Source organism: Oryctolagus cuniculus, chromosome 9 (assembly GCF_051225735.1).
Source record: "Oryctolagus cuniculus isolate XC-2025 breed Fujian yellow rabbit chromosome 9, ASM5122573v1, whole genome shotgun sequence".
In the NCBI taxonomy this organism is placed as follows: Eukaryota; Metazoa; Chordata; class Mammalia; order Lagomorpha; family Leporidae; genus Oryctolagus; species Oryctolagus cuniculus.
In genome coordinates this window covers 65858264-65874702 of record NC_142875.1, presented here as the reverse complement: position 1 = coordinate 65874702, position 16439 = coordinate 65858264, and the positions used below count along the sequence as shown (strand labels likewise).

At 40.7% G+C, this 16439-nt stretch overlaps 1 protein-coding gene, 1 long non-coding RNA gene and 1 pseudogene across 14 annotated transcripts in view; 1 reads left to right on the top strand and 2 right to left on the bottom strand.

The window, feature by feature from the left end:
* The window catches only part of LOC149124589 (uncharacterized), a 64196-nt gene that overhangs the window by 40853 nt on the left and 6904 nt on the right, over positions 1-16439 (bottom strand). The gene's annotated exons all lie outside the window — the stretch shown is intronic.
* Positions 1-16439, top strand: part of ESD (esterase D) — a 32256-nt gene that overhangs the window by 12028 nt on the left and 3789 nt on the right. For 9 of the 13 annotated variants that reach the window (XM_002720716.6, XM_070048806.2, XM_089304131.1 and 6 more), the window contains 5 exons: positions 450-574; positions 1556-1675; positions 3694-3792; positions 5648-5809; positions 10760-11497. In XM_002720716.6, the coding sequence (XP_002720762.2) occupies positions 450-574; positions 1556-1675; positions 3694-3792; positions 5648-5809; positions 10760-10840 (587 nt within the window). In that variant the 3' untranslated portion in view covers positions 10841-11497. Of the gene's footprint in view, positions 1-449; positions 575-1555; positions 1676-3693; positions 3793-5647; positions 5810-10759; positions 11498-16439 lie in introns of those variants that run through there. The other 4 variants (XM_089304127.1, XM_089304128.1, XM_089304130.1 and 1 more) reach the window with 2 other exon arrangements.
* On the bottom strand, positions 925-1074 carry LOC138843924 (U2 spliceosomal RNA; annotated as a pseudogene).

The window sequence follows — 16439 nt, the reverse complement described above, 5'->3', positions numbered from 1 at the left end:
TGTGTTCAGTTCAGGATACCTAACTGAGTACAGATCTGTGCATTTCCTGCCTGCTAAGACCATAGTGGTAAAGCGAACTAAAGAAGTGTTGGTAATGAGGGAGGGTCATCAGGGAAGGGGTCTCAACACTGTCGAAGAATAAAGAGAGTGCCAGTTCCGACAGGTCAGACGGTGCGGAGACGCATATTCAGAGTACTTAGAAGGAAACTGCATTACCAAAGGCTGCGTGCCTTCTCCAGTGGGAAGTCATTCCTTCTCATCACATGGACCCATTCAAAGATAATGGGGCCAAGAAATAGAATCCTACCATGTGTCTCAAAAGGCAGAGAGTGCACAGTATTTGGTGAAGTGCTCTAACGCAAATGGATTTTCACATTCATCCAGAAATGTGTTACTAAACATGAACACGTATGACAGAGAGATGAAAGCACAAGATTATTCCTTCACAGGTGGCTGCAATATTAAAGGAGAAGATGACAGCTGGGACTTCGGCACTGGTGCTGGATTTTATGTGGATGCCACTGAAGATCCGTGGAAAACCAACTATAGGATGTACTCTTATGTAACAGAGGAGGTAATTTAATTTCTATTGTAATTATTAACTGATGACTGCCCAGAGTTTGGTTTTGGACACAAATTCTTCCAGTCCTGAGAATTTTAAACTGTAGTATTATTGGTAAATCTATTTGGTACAATTTTATAAATTATTTTAGTGAAAATTCCCAAGTTTACTGGTATTATAGTCCAATTTACTGCAATTTAATACTAAGTAGAATTTTAGCGTTTTATAGTTACATTGAGGTCTGTACTATATGAAACCCCCTTTCATTTCCCTAGCAGCTGGTTTATTCAGAGCTGTCTTATGATGATAAAGGCTGAGTTTGAAGGGATAAATGATAAAGCCATTACTTCTATTAATACGGTGTTGTGTAGTCATGTACCTTCCTAAATTTTATATATTAACTTAAATCCTATAAAAATTTTTTTATTGTCCTCGGATTGAGGACGTATCAGATATTAAACTGATAAGAACAGATACTACACTTGATCTTAGCCAAAAGGCCGCGAAGCGATCAATCCTATAAAATCTTAATCCATAATTCTTACCCTCAAACAATTATGTTTAGATATATTGCTGAATTTCTTCTGTGATTTTCATGTAACTGTAAAACATCCTTATCCTGTTTTTTTATTGTATAAAATAAACATTTCCAATATTACTACATTGCTTAGCTTTGTGCATGATTTTCCCCCATTTAGAATATTTCTTAGAATATATTTCCAAGAAGTAAAATTGTTAGGCCAAAAGTTCAGAACATTTTAAATGGTCTTTGCACATCATCTTCCTGAAGTTGCTTTCTAAGAAGTCTGTTTCATATTTCCCAGGGATATAGTAATAACTTTTCTCTGCCGGAAATGTTTTCCCTTACTTTTCACCTTTATTAGTTCAAACCATTGTAAGACTATAATTTGGAGGTATTGATTGTGTAATTATTTTATATAACCTTGAAGTGATTTTCTGATATATTTTTTCCTGCTATTAAATTTCCTCCAGCTTCCCCAGCTCGTAAATGCCAATTTCCCAGTGGACCCCCAAAGGACATCTATTTTTGGCCACTCCATGGGAGGCCATGGAGCTCTGATCTGCACTTTGAAAAATCCTGGAAAGTACAAAGTAAGATTCCTGAAGCTCCTAGTGCTAAATATTGCTTTGAAAATATAATACTAGCAATTTCCGAAGATTGAAATTATGAAATTGTTTCAGTATTAGTACAAAACATTTCTATTGTAGGGCGTATGGGAGGAAGTTGTTGAACTTGACCACACATGTATGCTACAGAACCAGTAGTACAGGAATCCCATCAGTGCTGCGTGCTGGCTTACTAGAAGTGTTATAAAATGCAGCTTGTGTTTCATTGCTTTTATTCAAGCTATAGTTGTGAGAACATTTTCCCCTGAAGATTGTTGCTCTTGATTAAGATATTGTGGCAGAATCTTACTTATATTTTTATCATAAATCTCGTAGGTTTTTTTTTATTTTTTTTTGACAGAGTGGACAGTGAGAGACAGAGAGAAAGGTCTTCCTTTGCTGTTGGTTCACCCTCCAATGGCCAGGGCACCGCGCTGATCCAATGGCAGAAGCCAGGTACTTCTCCTGGTCTCCCATGGGGTGCAGGGCCCAAGCACCTGGGCCATCCTCCACTGCACTCCCGGGCCACAGCAGAGAGCTGGCCTGGAAGAGGGGCAACCGGGCCAGAATCCGGCGCCCCGACCGGGACTAGAACTCGGTGTGCCGGCGCCGCAAGGCGGAGGATTAGCCTAGTGAGCCACAGCACCGGCTGGATTTTGATTTTCTAAGGTAGAAAAATATATTCATGGGGCCGGTGCCATGGCTCACTTGGTTAATCCTACGCCTGTGGCGCTGGCATCCCATATGGGGTGCTGGTTCTAGTCCTGGTTGCCCCTCTTCCAGGCCAGCTCTCTGCTGTGGCCCGGGAAGGCAGTGGAGGATGGCCCAAGTGCTTGGGCCCTGCACCCGCATGGGAGACCAGGAGGAAGCGCCTGGCTCCCGGCTTTGGATCGGCTTGGCACACCAGCCGTAGCGGCCATTTGGGGGGTGAACCAACGGATGGAAGACCTTTCTGTGTCTCTTACTGTCTAACTCTGCCTGTCAAATAAAATATATATACTCATGGTTCATAGAACATTAAGAATTCTGTGTTCTTCCTGCCTCCAGTGAAAATTGAAATGCAGCTTGATTGAAAAACTTCACTCTCAGCCTCTCATTCTTTCTTTGAGGCTTCCCACATTTTGTTCAGTGAGCCAAGTTTGGATAACTACCATTTGTATGGTGTTGTAATGTGCGAGGCAGCGTATACAAGGGCTGAAATGAGGAAATAAAAATCATTTCCATGTTGCTTCTGTGTTTTAAAAGTATGCCTGACCAAGACCTCCTTAATCCATTTCTTCTCTTATGAAGCCCTTCATCTTTTATTGAAACATGACTATATTTCTCAGTGTTTTCTTGCTGTACCAAATATTTTACCTATAGTAGCTATATTATCAAAGTGAGCTACTTTTATGATAGTTGGTTTCCTTTCATTTAAATTAGGGTTTTTGTATGCAAGTCAATTTTTTTGTGTCTGAGGTACAGCATTGAAATTGAATTTTTTACTCTTTAAAAATGCTAGTGGACATTGCTACACATATACATTGGTAAGTACTCTGAGCTAAGCAATTATTTTACAGAAGCACATATATGTACTAAAAATTTGGTTGTATTTAGAAGCATTCCTTACCGTTTTCTCGGCAATATTTAAGGGAAGGAATGTCTTAGATTTTAATAATGTGTTCACAAAAGTCATGCATTGTTTTATATTACAACAGATTAACTTCTAGGAGAAAACAAAGTTGAAACTCTGAACAGAAATTTCCATTTATGCTTTAATTAAATTGTAATGTGTTGCTTTGCATTATTTTAACACCTATATTTGTTAGCTCTTGATAGCATCTACAAAAATTATATTATGAAAGATTTAGAATCTAAGCCCAAAATATTATCAAAAGAAATTATTCCTGACAAGTCAGTTTTTAAGCAAGCTACCAGTAACTTCTGTTTTAAGCAAGTTTTAGGTATCCATATTTGATTTAGCAAAAATATAATTTGTTTCAAAATTTCTTTTGTTTTTGAAGTCTGTGTCAGCATTTGCTCCAATTTGCAACCCAATGCTCTGTGCTTGGAGCAAAAAAGCCTTTGGTGAATTTTTGGGACCAGACCAAAACAAATGGAAGGTAGGTACTGGATGACTGTCTTAATACTCATTCTTAAGTTTTTAATCTGTTAAAAAGGTATCTTGCATACCACAAGCATTGCAGTCCAAGACTGCTCAAGTTAAGGCCTCAGAGCTGAGAATGTGTGTATATGTAGGTAGATGGAAGATATCCTAAGCTGTTTTTTTCTGCTAATTTATATTTTTTCTAAATTAACAGAACCAAAAAAAAAAAAATCCCATATTATTGCTGTTTAACTTCCCTCCTATCAACTATATGTTCAGTTGTATAATAGGAACCAAAAGACCTGGCTTTTTAACTGTTGTATCTGTATCAAAATGCGGCATCTCTTAGATTTGGATTTTAAATTTCAGACCTGGAAAAATCTTTCAAAGTAGATCTTACTACACTTACATAACTAATACCAATGGCAAGGTTGCTTTTTCAAGCATGGGAATAGGTGCTTCAAAATGGAATTAAAAACAATCCTTTCTCATGAGAGTCATTCTGACTTTACCCTTGTCCAGAAATGGGTCATTTGCAGACGCCACCAAGAGTTGGAATATTTTGCAAGTGAACTCATCATCATGTATGTTAACGAGCAGAAAATATGTGAGCAGATTAAAACCAGCTTCTTTGCCTTAAAGCATTTATCTGTTCGGGGTCATTTCCACATGGATCCCTACTTTCATTTGATGATCATTGGAATTCTAACAAATCAGAGTATTAGTCCTTTCTCACCACGTTACCATCTTGTTCAGGCTTAGATGGTATCATAGTGGCAGAGTGACTACGACAGGAAGAGTGCTGCGAGTGGTTAGCGGTAGGCACTCGGAGCTGGCGATGCACATCCATCAGGGTTTTGAGTCTGCTTCCTGTGCAGTCTGTGCTGTTCCGAGGTCTTTGTGAAGATAATCACCCTCCCACTCAAAGTGTTGGACGAAAGACCTGATAACTGAGGGAGAGTGGGAAAGGGAAAGGCACAGGTAACCCAAAAAGGAATCTACTTATGTAATTTCTCCAAGTACAGTATGTTTTACTATGTTAATTGTGTTGTGTTTAGGCCATCTAGAATTATGAAGTCAGGATTGAGAGCTCATTGGACTTTATCTGAAAAGGAGAAAGGAGGAGGGAACCTATAAACGGAAGCAGTCTTTAAAAACGTATTACTTAGGGAAAACTGGTTGTTCGTCTTAGTCACTGCCTAAAAGTAGTGGCTAGTGAATGTATTTGTGTATAATTATGCAAATATTTGAAATTGTGTGGTAAAATGTGAAATTGTGACTAGTGGCAGCTCCTCACATAAGACATTTGATGTGTTGACATTCAGATTATTTAAATGAGACCTGTGGGAACACGCATGTAGACAGCAGAGATTTAGAGCTATTGAACAGCAAAACAGAAGGCTGAATGTGTTCCTATCTGGAATCAGAGTTAAAAAGAAACGAGACTTTGAAATAACGAATATTTGGAAATAGAAGATCTAATGGAGTTAGAAGAAATTTTTGGATTTCCAGTTTGTGGAAGGATTTAAAAGAAAAAAAATCATGATTTATTGGAGGCGAGAGGTGATTCACAATTTTGAAAGTTTAGAACAAAAAAAAGGCCATACTGTAAAGAATGTTTTTGGCACAGGCTTCTTGCCACCGATTTTGGACAGCTTGAAAGAGGCAAAGAGGCTGTTACTAGAAGACAATGCTGAAGACCATGTAGATAAAAACCTGGCAAGTCAGACTTTGAAGCCAACTTACTCTGAGTTAATCAACCTTGGAGTTTAAATGACTTTAAAGCTCTGTTGGTTCTCTATGGTATATTCTGAGGAATCTTTTGCTGGACACTTTAAGATTATTTCTTTAATGCTTCTTCTCTTTTACAGGCTTATGATGCTACCCATCTTGTGAAGTCCTATACAGGGTCTCAGCTGGACATACTAATTGATCAAGGAAAAGCGGATGAGTTTTATGACCAGTTACTCCCTGAGAATTTCATAGCTGCCTGTACAGAAAAGAAAATCCCTGTTGTTTTTAGATTACAAGAGGTAAGTACTAGGAGCTTTTAGCTTGACCACAATATCATAACTATAAGAAAGCAAGATTGCATTGTTCTTTGGCTTTATTTTAGAATATGAAATACTGCCTTCAGTAAGGTAGTTTCCAGTCCTATTAAAATACTTGAAAAGTCCCCATTAAATTATACCTAAGACCAAATTTGATAGAAATAGGAAAGCTTTTGGCAGTGAAAAATACCTACAGCTTTCTCCTCACCCTCATACTGATAAATAACAAGTTTAGTGCTTGAGTGCTACATAGTCTTCAGCGTTCACGGACACACCTCTTCATGCATGCCCCACTGTTGGCAGTGGAATACAAAGATGGGCATCTTAGCCTCCAGAGCGGAGCACTGTTTATCTCACACACAGGCACTTCTTATCTGTTATATGACTTGGCTATTTTTAGTTGAAGACTAATTACTGTATTTCAATTGACTTGAAAGTGTTTCCTGACTAAAACACTTGATTCTCTACCATACACCTTACTCAAAGAAATTTTGCTTTTATTTAAAAAATACAAAATCTAAGATAAAGTCAGGATAAAAAAAGGAACACTGAAAATTATACCTGATCATTATTTTTAAGACTATGATTTTCATTCCTAAGAGTAATGTTAAATGACAGGCACATTAAAATGTAATTTTGATGGTAAATGTTCATATATCAATAAGGCATTGCACTTTGTGGTATATTTCAGTTTACAAAATGTTTGAACAGCACAAACTCACTTCAGCGTTGATACCACTAAATAAGTTTATTCCTTTCTTGTTCATCTGTTTGAGAGGTGAGGGGACAGATCCAGAAAAAACCTCCTGAGCTAAGGTCACAAAGCTAGGTCTGCTGAACCAGGGTTGGAGGCAAGGTCACTTGACTGCAGGTTCTGTCTTCTGTCATCCGCCTAGCTTCTGAGGAGCACAAGGAGCAGATGTGCGTTACCTCCGGCTTGTCTAACCTGTACAGCAGCTCTCAGCAATCTCCTTTCATTATGGTCATATATGGCGTGTGAATTTTTTTAGATTTATATGAACATTTACCATCACAATCAGATTTTAAGTCAAACCAACCTTGAGAAATCTGAATACCAATTTGATGATAAAAACAATACTGTGCTTAACCATATTAATTGTAGCTGTAAGTGATGTAAGAAACCATGTTTATTTCTGAATGACCCGAGGTTCTTGGCATCAGCCACGCTTGGTGCCTCATCTGCTTCCCTTGAGGCCATGCTAAGAATTCTGTTGTTTCTACAAAGTTTCTGCCTGCCAACAAAGTCTGAAAATCCCTGGAGTTCTTTTATAAAAACAGCATAAAATTAGAACACAGATGACATTCTTGTGGGGGGAAAGTAAATCAACTTATTTCTCAAATGTCTGTATCCCAAGCAACTATAATAACATAGTTGGCTGTACTTAATGAGGAGTCAAGACAAAGCCGTCAACTCTCCTTAAAAAAGAAAGTGTGGCGTCACCACAGTCACGGTCCTGAGCCAGGGACAATTTTGTGTTTGCTTTCTTGCCAGCAAGGTCAGTCTGAAGCAAACTGTATTTGAGTTTGTTGTAATCAAGTCAACAGCCAAGTGGACAGGTCTGAGTAGTGGCTCCAGGGAGGCCACATTCAGAGTTCTGGCCAACTCCCATTGACTTCCAGTTGCTTCAGGTCTGAGAGCTTCATTACCAGCCTCACTGGTTAATGATGAGCACTGTGTAACTATTTCTTTGTGAAGTGGAAGCTACAAAACGCAAAGTCATCTGGAAATAGAGAGTATATATACAAGTAACTGACCTAAGAAAATCATTTCAATCATGTACATGATTTGCCCTTCATTCATTTTCTTCTTTATCCTGGTGCTAAATGCTCAGTTTATTTATACTTTATCAACTGTCAAATTGTGTTGAGAAGTGGATATAAGTGCATGGGATTTTTATTTGGTTAGAATTTTAATATACTATGTTTTATTTATTTATATATTATATGTGTATGTTTAAATGTATATAATGTCTTGACTTCAGATACTATAAATTGGAAAAAAAAACCAATAAGTAGCAGAATCCGATATCTAGTGTACAGAGATCAAATCTTAGCCAGAAAAGGAAGTACTTGGGGCTGGCACTGTGGCATAGTGGGTAAGGACTCCGCCTGCAGTGCTGGCATCCCATATGGATGCTGGTTCAAGTCCTGGATGCTTCACTTCTGATCCAGATCTCTGCTGTGGCCTGGGAAAGCAGTGGAGGATGGCCCAGGTCCTTGGGTCCTTGCACCTACATGGGAGACCTGGGGGAAGCTCCTGGCTTTGGATCAGCGCAGTTCTAGCCGTTGTTGCGGCCAGTTGGGGAGTGAAACAGCAGAAGGAGAGGCAGAGAGAGAGAGGTCCTCTTCTCTTTGTAACTCTGACTTTCTAGTAAATATTTAATAATTAAAAAAAAGAAAAGTACTTAAAATCTCAGTGACTGAGGAAAATTCCAGAAAGAACATTCCCTTTTTGGGGACTAGAAAGGGAGGACTGTCATACCTCTTCAAGTCTTAGAAGCTCTTTGAAAACTCCAAGGCTGCTTTGGCCCCTGCATCTACCTCTTAGAGAATTCCAGAAATGCCAGGCCCCCTCACTCATCTCTGTATCCTAGCTTAACACAATTACCTAGCACATAGATTCTCAGTGTGTGTTAAAGAAACAAATGAATACCTTCGAGCATAGCCAGGCTTTTCAAATTGAGTGGGGAAAATGTGGGAACATACTGCCTGTTAGAATAAATGTCCATTGCAGCTACTGCTGCACTGTTTCCTTTTTGCGAGTTGGGCGAAGGGTGACAGAATGCATTCATGTATTTTCAAACTCCAGGAGTCGGAGCTGTGCCACCAAGGATTTCTCCACTTCAAGTGTGAGGCAAAGGACAAAACAAAGGCCCTAATTACACACAGTGGCACCACATGCCTAACATACCCGACCAGCTCAGTGAACGAAGCCACCCCTGTTTAGTGAGATCGATAAACAGAACTTGAAACTAGTCAGGGGTGACACTGGAGCTCCAATTCTGTAACAGCCTGGAGAACTCAAAATTGGCACTTTGGCTTTTCCTGAGCCTTCTCTAACGATGACACCAGCAGCGGCGGAGGCTACCTGTTACCTGCCGGTAGCTGTGCCGGGCATGTCACACAGGTGAAATGGAGAGGAAACCTGGCGCGAGAGCTCTGACTCGGGCTTTTGTCACATACGTTTGAGACATCTGTTTCCTACACCTACATTTTCTATCGGATCCATCTTTTGATGTGCTCAGAATGGCAGTACGTTTCCTAGGTATTGTGGCCTAAAAATCAGCCTGTTTAATTCACAGTTCAGGAATTAGAGTGGAAGGCACTTTTCTTTAAATACTTTTGTGTAAGAAACTGCCTTTAGTTCTAAAGTTAATCAGATGGAACTGGTCTGATCACAGGGAGACGTAAATCCAAGTAATTCAAAGTTCAGCCTTCATCTTGCCAACATTCCTGTCCGATTTACTTCCCTGATAGAATTTTAAATTACTTTGACTTCAAGCTAGAACGTTTCATTAACTCCTGAGATACACATTCTATACTTTTCTGGAAGTAACAGATTGAGAACATTCACTGATTCACCAGAACCTTGTGGATTGCCCTTGTTTCCTGAAACCAATGGTTTTTTTAGTCTATTTTTATTTCTTTTGTGCTTATAAAAATTCCTGTTTTCCCCCAGAGACCATTTACTAGTTAAACTTAAAAAAAAATCTTTGCTAGACTTTAACCTGTGGCCATTTATTCTACCTTGTATTTGCCCAGTGTAGCTGGGCAGCAAGGCTGTTCTAAAATTGTTTTTTACACCCTTACAAAATCTTTCCCACATTAATTTCTTTTTCCTTTAAGAGCTACCACTCTTTATATATTAGCATGGTGTCAGAAGAGACTGCCTCCTGTTTGCCTACAACACTAGTTGTAATTGACAGGACAGATTGAGATGTTTCAACTCAGTTGCTTGGCACATTGCATTTTCTGTTTCATGGTAGTTTTCAAATGGTTTGATTTTTTTTTTCCCCCAATTTGATATATTCCTAGGGAATGTCCACATGTAATGAATTATTCCTTTCTCCAAGAAAAGATATGAAGTGCTTGTATAGGAGGTAGAATTCTTGTTTTTGTTTTTAAGTGTTTGTTTTCATATACTTGAAAGGCAGAGTGACAGAAACAGACTACCTGTTCACTCCCCAAATGCCTGTAACAGCTAGGGCTGGGAAGGCCGAAGCCAGAAACCCAGAACCTAATATATGTCTCCCATGAGGGGGAGGTAGCCGAGCACCAACTACTTGAGCCATTACCAGCTGCCTTGTAGGGTAGGCATTAGCAGGAAGCTAGAACAGAAGCTGTGTAACCAACACCAGTATGGGTTGGGGTGCTGTGAGCAGCGGCTGAACCCCCAATGACCACCCAGGAAGTGGAATTCTACGGGATTTATAATGGCTGTATTTTACTTCCCAAGCAGGGATAGAACGTTTGATCATTTTTATGTTCTTTCCTTGTACTTTTCATGTTGCTTATGTTGTATTTTAAATCATTACTTATTGATGTTAATGTACTTATTTTGTTAGTTGAAATGTTCATGCTTCTAAGTGTTTTTAAATCTTGATTTTTTTAATCCTTGTTGCATAACCACTTGTCTACTCTGCACATTTAATTACTGTATTTTCTGTCTTATGTTAACGGTAGCATTTAGTAGCTTGGCTATGTAGAATGTTTCCTCCATGCTTTTGTTGCCCTTTTGACGTATAATGAAACCATTTGAGTACAACAAACAACCTTGATTTTGATTGTAAACCTTTCATGAACTAGTATTTTGACTACTTAGAAGCAAATAAAGTGCCAGGAGAGAGAATGCCCCTGGCACTGAACTGTCTGAATGGTAAACAGATGTCTTCTCTCTATTTCATCTTCTAGGGTTATGATCATGGCTACTACTTCATTGCAACCTTTATTGCTGATCACATCAGACATCACGCCAAATACCTGAATGCATGAAAAGCTTCACAGAAGAGAATCACTTCTGGATTATGAAAGTTCTAATAAAGAGAATTGCTGCAAGATTTCAAAACATTGGATTTTATAGTGCTAAAATGGTTTCATTCTACAATTGAATCACCTTCTGAATAAACAAACCTACTTTTGACTTAGTTATTTTAGCATTGTTCACATTGAAAAGTACTACTTTATAGCTTTTTCAGTGTCACTTGGAAAGCCTTGTTGTATTAACCACAAATATTGTCCAGTCACATGCACAGATTTAACTTGAAGTCAAAGAAAAGTAATGTATTTTGTAAATACTAAAATGTATTCCTTTAAGAGATTAATAAATTTGGGGGCTGGCATTATGGCATAGCAGGTTAAGCCACTGCCTGCAGCACCTGCATCCCAAATGGGCACTGGTTTCCGTCCTGGCTGCTCCACTTCCAATCCAGCTCCCTGCTAATGTGCCTGGGAAAGCCGTGGGGGATGGCCTAAGTGCTTAGGCTGCTGCCCCTATGTAGGAGAACTGGATGAAGCTCCTGGCTTCAGCCTGCCCAGCCCCAGCCATTGTGGCCATTTGTCGGGTGAACTAGCAGATGGAAAACTTCCATCTCTATCTGTCCCTCTCTCTAACTTTGCCTTTCAAATAAATCTTTAAAAAAAAAAAAAAAAGTTTGCAAGATGATTGGAAAGACTGGTTGCTTTAAAGTACATTTTTCTGTTGAGGAGCACAAAGAACACATTCTAAACATTGCATATGAATACATACTAAATGATAACCAAAGATGATGACAACAGGTTCTTAGAGTTCTAAGATTTGTACTATTTAAATATAGACTGTGCTAAAAAGTAAACCAATAGTACCAAAAATGAGTGTGGTTTAAATACCACTAGTCAAAAAATGAGCTTTAGAGTGAGTTACACACACAAAATTTCTAAGGTTTCTAGTCTTATCTCCTGTAATAAAAACAATTCATATTTTTGCAGATTTTTGAAGAAAAAATTTCCTAAAATTACTGTTTGAGGTTTTAATAAGAGAAGAACTAGAAGACTTGGGGTTTTCTGTTTTAATAAGGAGCTGTCATGTATGATACTTGGAGGCCTGCGTTAGCAAGTCCAGAACCCATGGGGCAGCAGTCTGCAAGGGAAGACCACAGCCAGGATGGAACTCCACGGCAAGGGCACGAGCTGCTGTCCACAGCGGGATTTGTTTCCCGGCAGCTGCAGTCTGGCTTTAAGGCATTCTAACAGCTGGAGGCCCACCACATTGTCTCCCTTTAGTCAGTGGATTAAATACCTAGAGTAGTACTAGACTGAATAACTAGGCACTGTAACCTAGCCAAGGTGGCACATCATTATAAGAAAAGTTTTCTGGGGCTGGCGCTGTGGCATAGTAGGAAAGGCCACCGCCTGCAGCGCCAGCATCAAGTCCCGGCTGCTCCACTTCCAATCCAGCTCTCTGCTACGGCCTGGGAAAGCAGTGGAGGATGGCCCAAGTGCTTGGGCCCTGCACCCACCTAGGAGACCTGGAAGAAGCTCCTGGCTCCTGGCTTCAGATTGGCCCAGCTCTGGCCATTGTGGCCATCTAGGGAGTGAACGAGCTGATGGAAGACCTCTCTCTCTGCCTCTGCCTCTCTAACTCTGCCTTTCAAATAACTTTTAAAAAAGTTTCTTTGCATTGTTTTTAGGTAAATACAAAATATTTAAATATTCAGTAAATTGACACACAGGATAGTTATATCAAAAACCCTCAATCACAACATAGAAATGACCTTTGAGAAGTCAATAGATCAGAGCTTGCTTTTTTTATATGCTGCAAATACAGGCCTAGGGAAAGATCCTTGTCTATGCTTAAAAGATGAATTACACACAAAAAATTCTGGAAGTCACATCATAAGGATCTCAATGACTTCACAGTAAAGAATAATCTGGGGCTGGTGCCATGGCTCACTTAGTTAATCCTCCACCTGCAGCACCAGCATCCCACATGGGCGCCAGGTTCTAGTCCCGGCTGCTGCTCTTCCAGTCCAGCTCTCTGCTGTGGCCCAGAAGGGCAGTGGAGGATGGCCCAAGTCCTTGGGCCCCTGCACCCGCAAGGGAGACCAGGAAGAAACACCTGGCTCCTGGCTTCAGATCGGCGCAGCTCTGGCAGTGGCGGCCATTTGGGGAGTGAACCAATGGATAGAAGACCTTTCTGTCTGTAACTTTACCTCTCAAAATCCTTTAAAAAAAAAAAAAAGGAATAATTAAAAATTGTCCTTTCACTGCTAGCTTTAGATGCTTCTAGAATCACCTGACGGATTTCAAGTACTAGGGGCTGGTGTTGGGGCATAGCAGGTAAAGCCACCACCAGCAACACTGGCATCCCATATGCATGTCATTTAATGTCCTGGCTGCTCCACTTCTAATCTGGCTCCCTGCTCATGGCCTGGGAAAAGCAGCAGAAGGTGGCCTGAGTGTTTAGACCCTTGCCGCCCAAGTGGGAGACCAGGATGAGTCTCCTGGCTTTGGCCTAGCCCAGCACTGGCCTTTGCAGCTATGTAGTGAGTGAACCAGCAGTTGGAAGAGTGATCGTCTCCCTCTCTGTAAATGACTTGCAAAATATTTTTTAAAAATCAAATTTAAAACAGATGAAGAATTTGACACATTTCCAGGATTATATAAGAGAGGTTTTTTTTTTTTTTTTTTTTTTTTTTTTTTTTTTTGACAGGCAGAGTGGACAGTGAGACAGCCGTATCGCGCCGATCCGAAGCCAGGAGCCAGGTGCCAGGTGCTTTTCCTGGTCTCCCATGGGGTGCAGGGCCCAAGCACCTGGGCCATCCTCCACTGCACTCCCAGGCCATAGCAAAGAGCTGGCCTGGAAGAGGGGCAACTGGGACAGAATCCGGCACCCCGACTGGGACTAGAACCCGGTGTGCCGGCGCCGCTAGGTGGAGGATTAGCCTAGTGAGCCGCGGTGCCGGCCAAGAGATAACTTCTTAATAGTCTAAGAAACAATAAAGTTACCATTAAGATTAAAAAGAAAAATAACCACCACAAAATGGGTGGATGGGAACACTTGCAATATGTGTATCTGGCAAACAACTTGAACCTAAAGTACATGGAAAACTCCCAAGTTCATAAGAAACAAAACATGAACCAGCAAAGTGCGCAAAAAATTTGAATAAGAATTATGGCTAATGAACACATGAAAATATGCTTAACTTTTAATAGTGTAGAAATACAACTAAAAACAATGAAATGCCTCCACGAATCCATCTAAATTGCTCAAGTTAAGACAGCAGGAAATCCCAAGAGTTGGCAAGGCTGGATGAGCCCATAAACTGGTGGCACCTGCTAAGGTGAACATACGCATTTCCCCACCCAGTGATTCCATGGTGAGATCCAAACAGAAACATGCATACAGAGCCTGTACGGGATGTTCACAGCAGCACTAACCATAAAGGCCCAAATCTGGACATAACCTGCAAAGTCCATCTATACCAGAATGGGTGAAACGAGCCTATCACACAATCGGATACTCCCCATGAATGAAATGAACACACAACTTGATACAGCGATACGTAGGGGTCTCAAACATGATCTGGAGTCAAAGAATCCAGACACAAAGTCACATTCTGTTTTTTCCCCCATTTCATACAAGCTTGCACACCAGAGAAGACTTATCCATGGTATTAGAAATCAGGACGGTGTTACCCACATCAAGGGAATGGGTGCAGTCCAAGTATTGGTGGACAAGAGCTTGAAAGAGCTTTCATGGCTAAATGAAAGACCTTAGGGGGAAGTGATGATGCTTGCTTTCTTCGTGTGGGTACTCATTATGTACGGCCACTCAGAAAATTCAACAAGCCGGACACTGAAGATTGATATATTTTTCCTTAAGTGTTAGGTGCCAAAGTTTACATTAAAATGAAGTATTTATACAGAGAAGATCATAATTAAACTGGGAAAATGAAAAGTCCCGATGTTACCACAAAGGACACTTGCAAAGTGAAATGTCGGGTGGTTATGTCACAGAGATCCGAGTACCTCAGACCACTGAGAAGTGAAGGCAATGGGTAAGGCTGCAAGAGCCGACTGTCACGATGTCACCGATCTTGAAGATGCAAACAAAGAGCTTAGACAAAATTACGTCATGAGATACTGCAGCGGAATAGTAAATATTTCTAAGCCAACATTTAACTTTAAAAGATGTATTGTTACAAACAGGTATGAACTTTATATTTTAAAATATAAATATTAAAATTAGACAACAGTTTTGGGTATTGTCAAGTTTCTAGACAATGGAATTGAAAGATGTTTATTTTTGTGCAAAAATACATAGTTTTTTTTGTAGTACACATTTTCCATGAACTGCCTGGAGATCCCTGGTGCAGGACATACTGGGTTACACTGCACTGTAGAACTTCTAAAACCACAACCACTTCATTAAAATTAAAACCGCCCTGGTGAGCATTTGGTCTAGAGTGCGTGGGACACCCTTATTCCACAGCAGAGAGCCTGGGTTGGAAGCCCGACTCCTGATTCCAGGTTCCCGCTGATGCACACTCTGGGAAGCAGCAAGTGACAGCTCAAGTATTTGGGTCCCTGCTATCTACAAGGGAGACCCAGAATGGGTCACCAACTTTGGCCAAGCCCACGACCCCTCTACAGCCACGTGGGCATCTGGGGAGCAAACCAGTGGATGTGATCCCTCCTTGCTTTCTCTCTCCCTTCTGCCTATAACTTTTAAAACATACTGATTCAGTTAACACTGACTTTGCTTCAAGCTTTCATTTTTGAAGTCCAGCCTCCAAGTGATCTGAAGGAGGGGTGGGGGGCAGGGGTGAGAACAGAGACGCCACTAAGGGCTGCAGCGGTGAGAATGACAAAGACAGTAACCCAGAAGAGTTTGGCAGAAGAGGCAAACTCCAATGCAGCAATGGCCCCAGCAGCCTAGGTCATTGTCAATATGCAGTACAAGATGTTAGAACTGACACGAGTGCATTGAGGTGGCTATAAAGAAGATCGAGCTCTCAAAATTAGTATCTTGGGGCTGGCACTGTGGCAGAGCAGGTAAAGCCGCCACCTGCAGTGCCAGCATCCCATATGGGCATCAGTTCGAGACCCGGCTGCTCCACTTCTGATCCAGCTCTGCTATGGCCTGGGAAAGCAGTGGAAGATGATCCAGGTCCTTGGGCCCCTGCACCCACATGGGAGACCCAGAAGAAGCTCCTGGCTTCAGATTGATGTAGCTCCAGTTATTTCAGCCATCTGGGGAGTAAACCAGCGATGGAAGATTCATATTCGCTCTCTCTCGCTCTGTGTCTGTGTCTCTGTCTGTGTCTCTGTCTGTGTCTCTGTCTGTGTCTCTGTCTGTGTCTCTGTCTGTGTCTCTGTCTGTGTCTCTGTCTGTGTCTCTGTCTGTGTCTCTGTCTGTGTCTCTCCCTCCCTCCCTAACTCTGCCTTTCAAATAAATAAATCTTTAAAAAATGTATACATTTTGTGCATGCCTTATACATGACAATGGTATGGTTATACACATAATTATAAATTAAAAGACCATATTAGTGTGGGCACATGTGGCAAATGTGAGATATCCCTCCCCTCAGATTATTTTACCATGACTATTTTT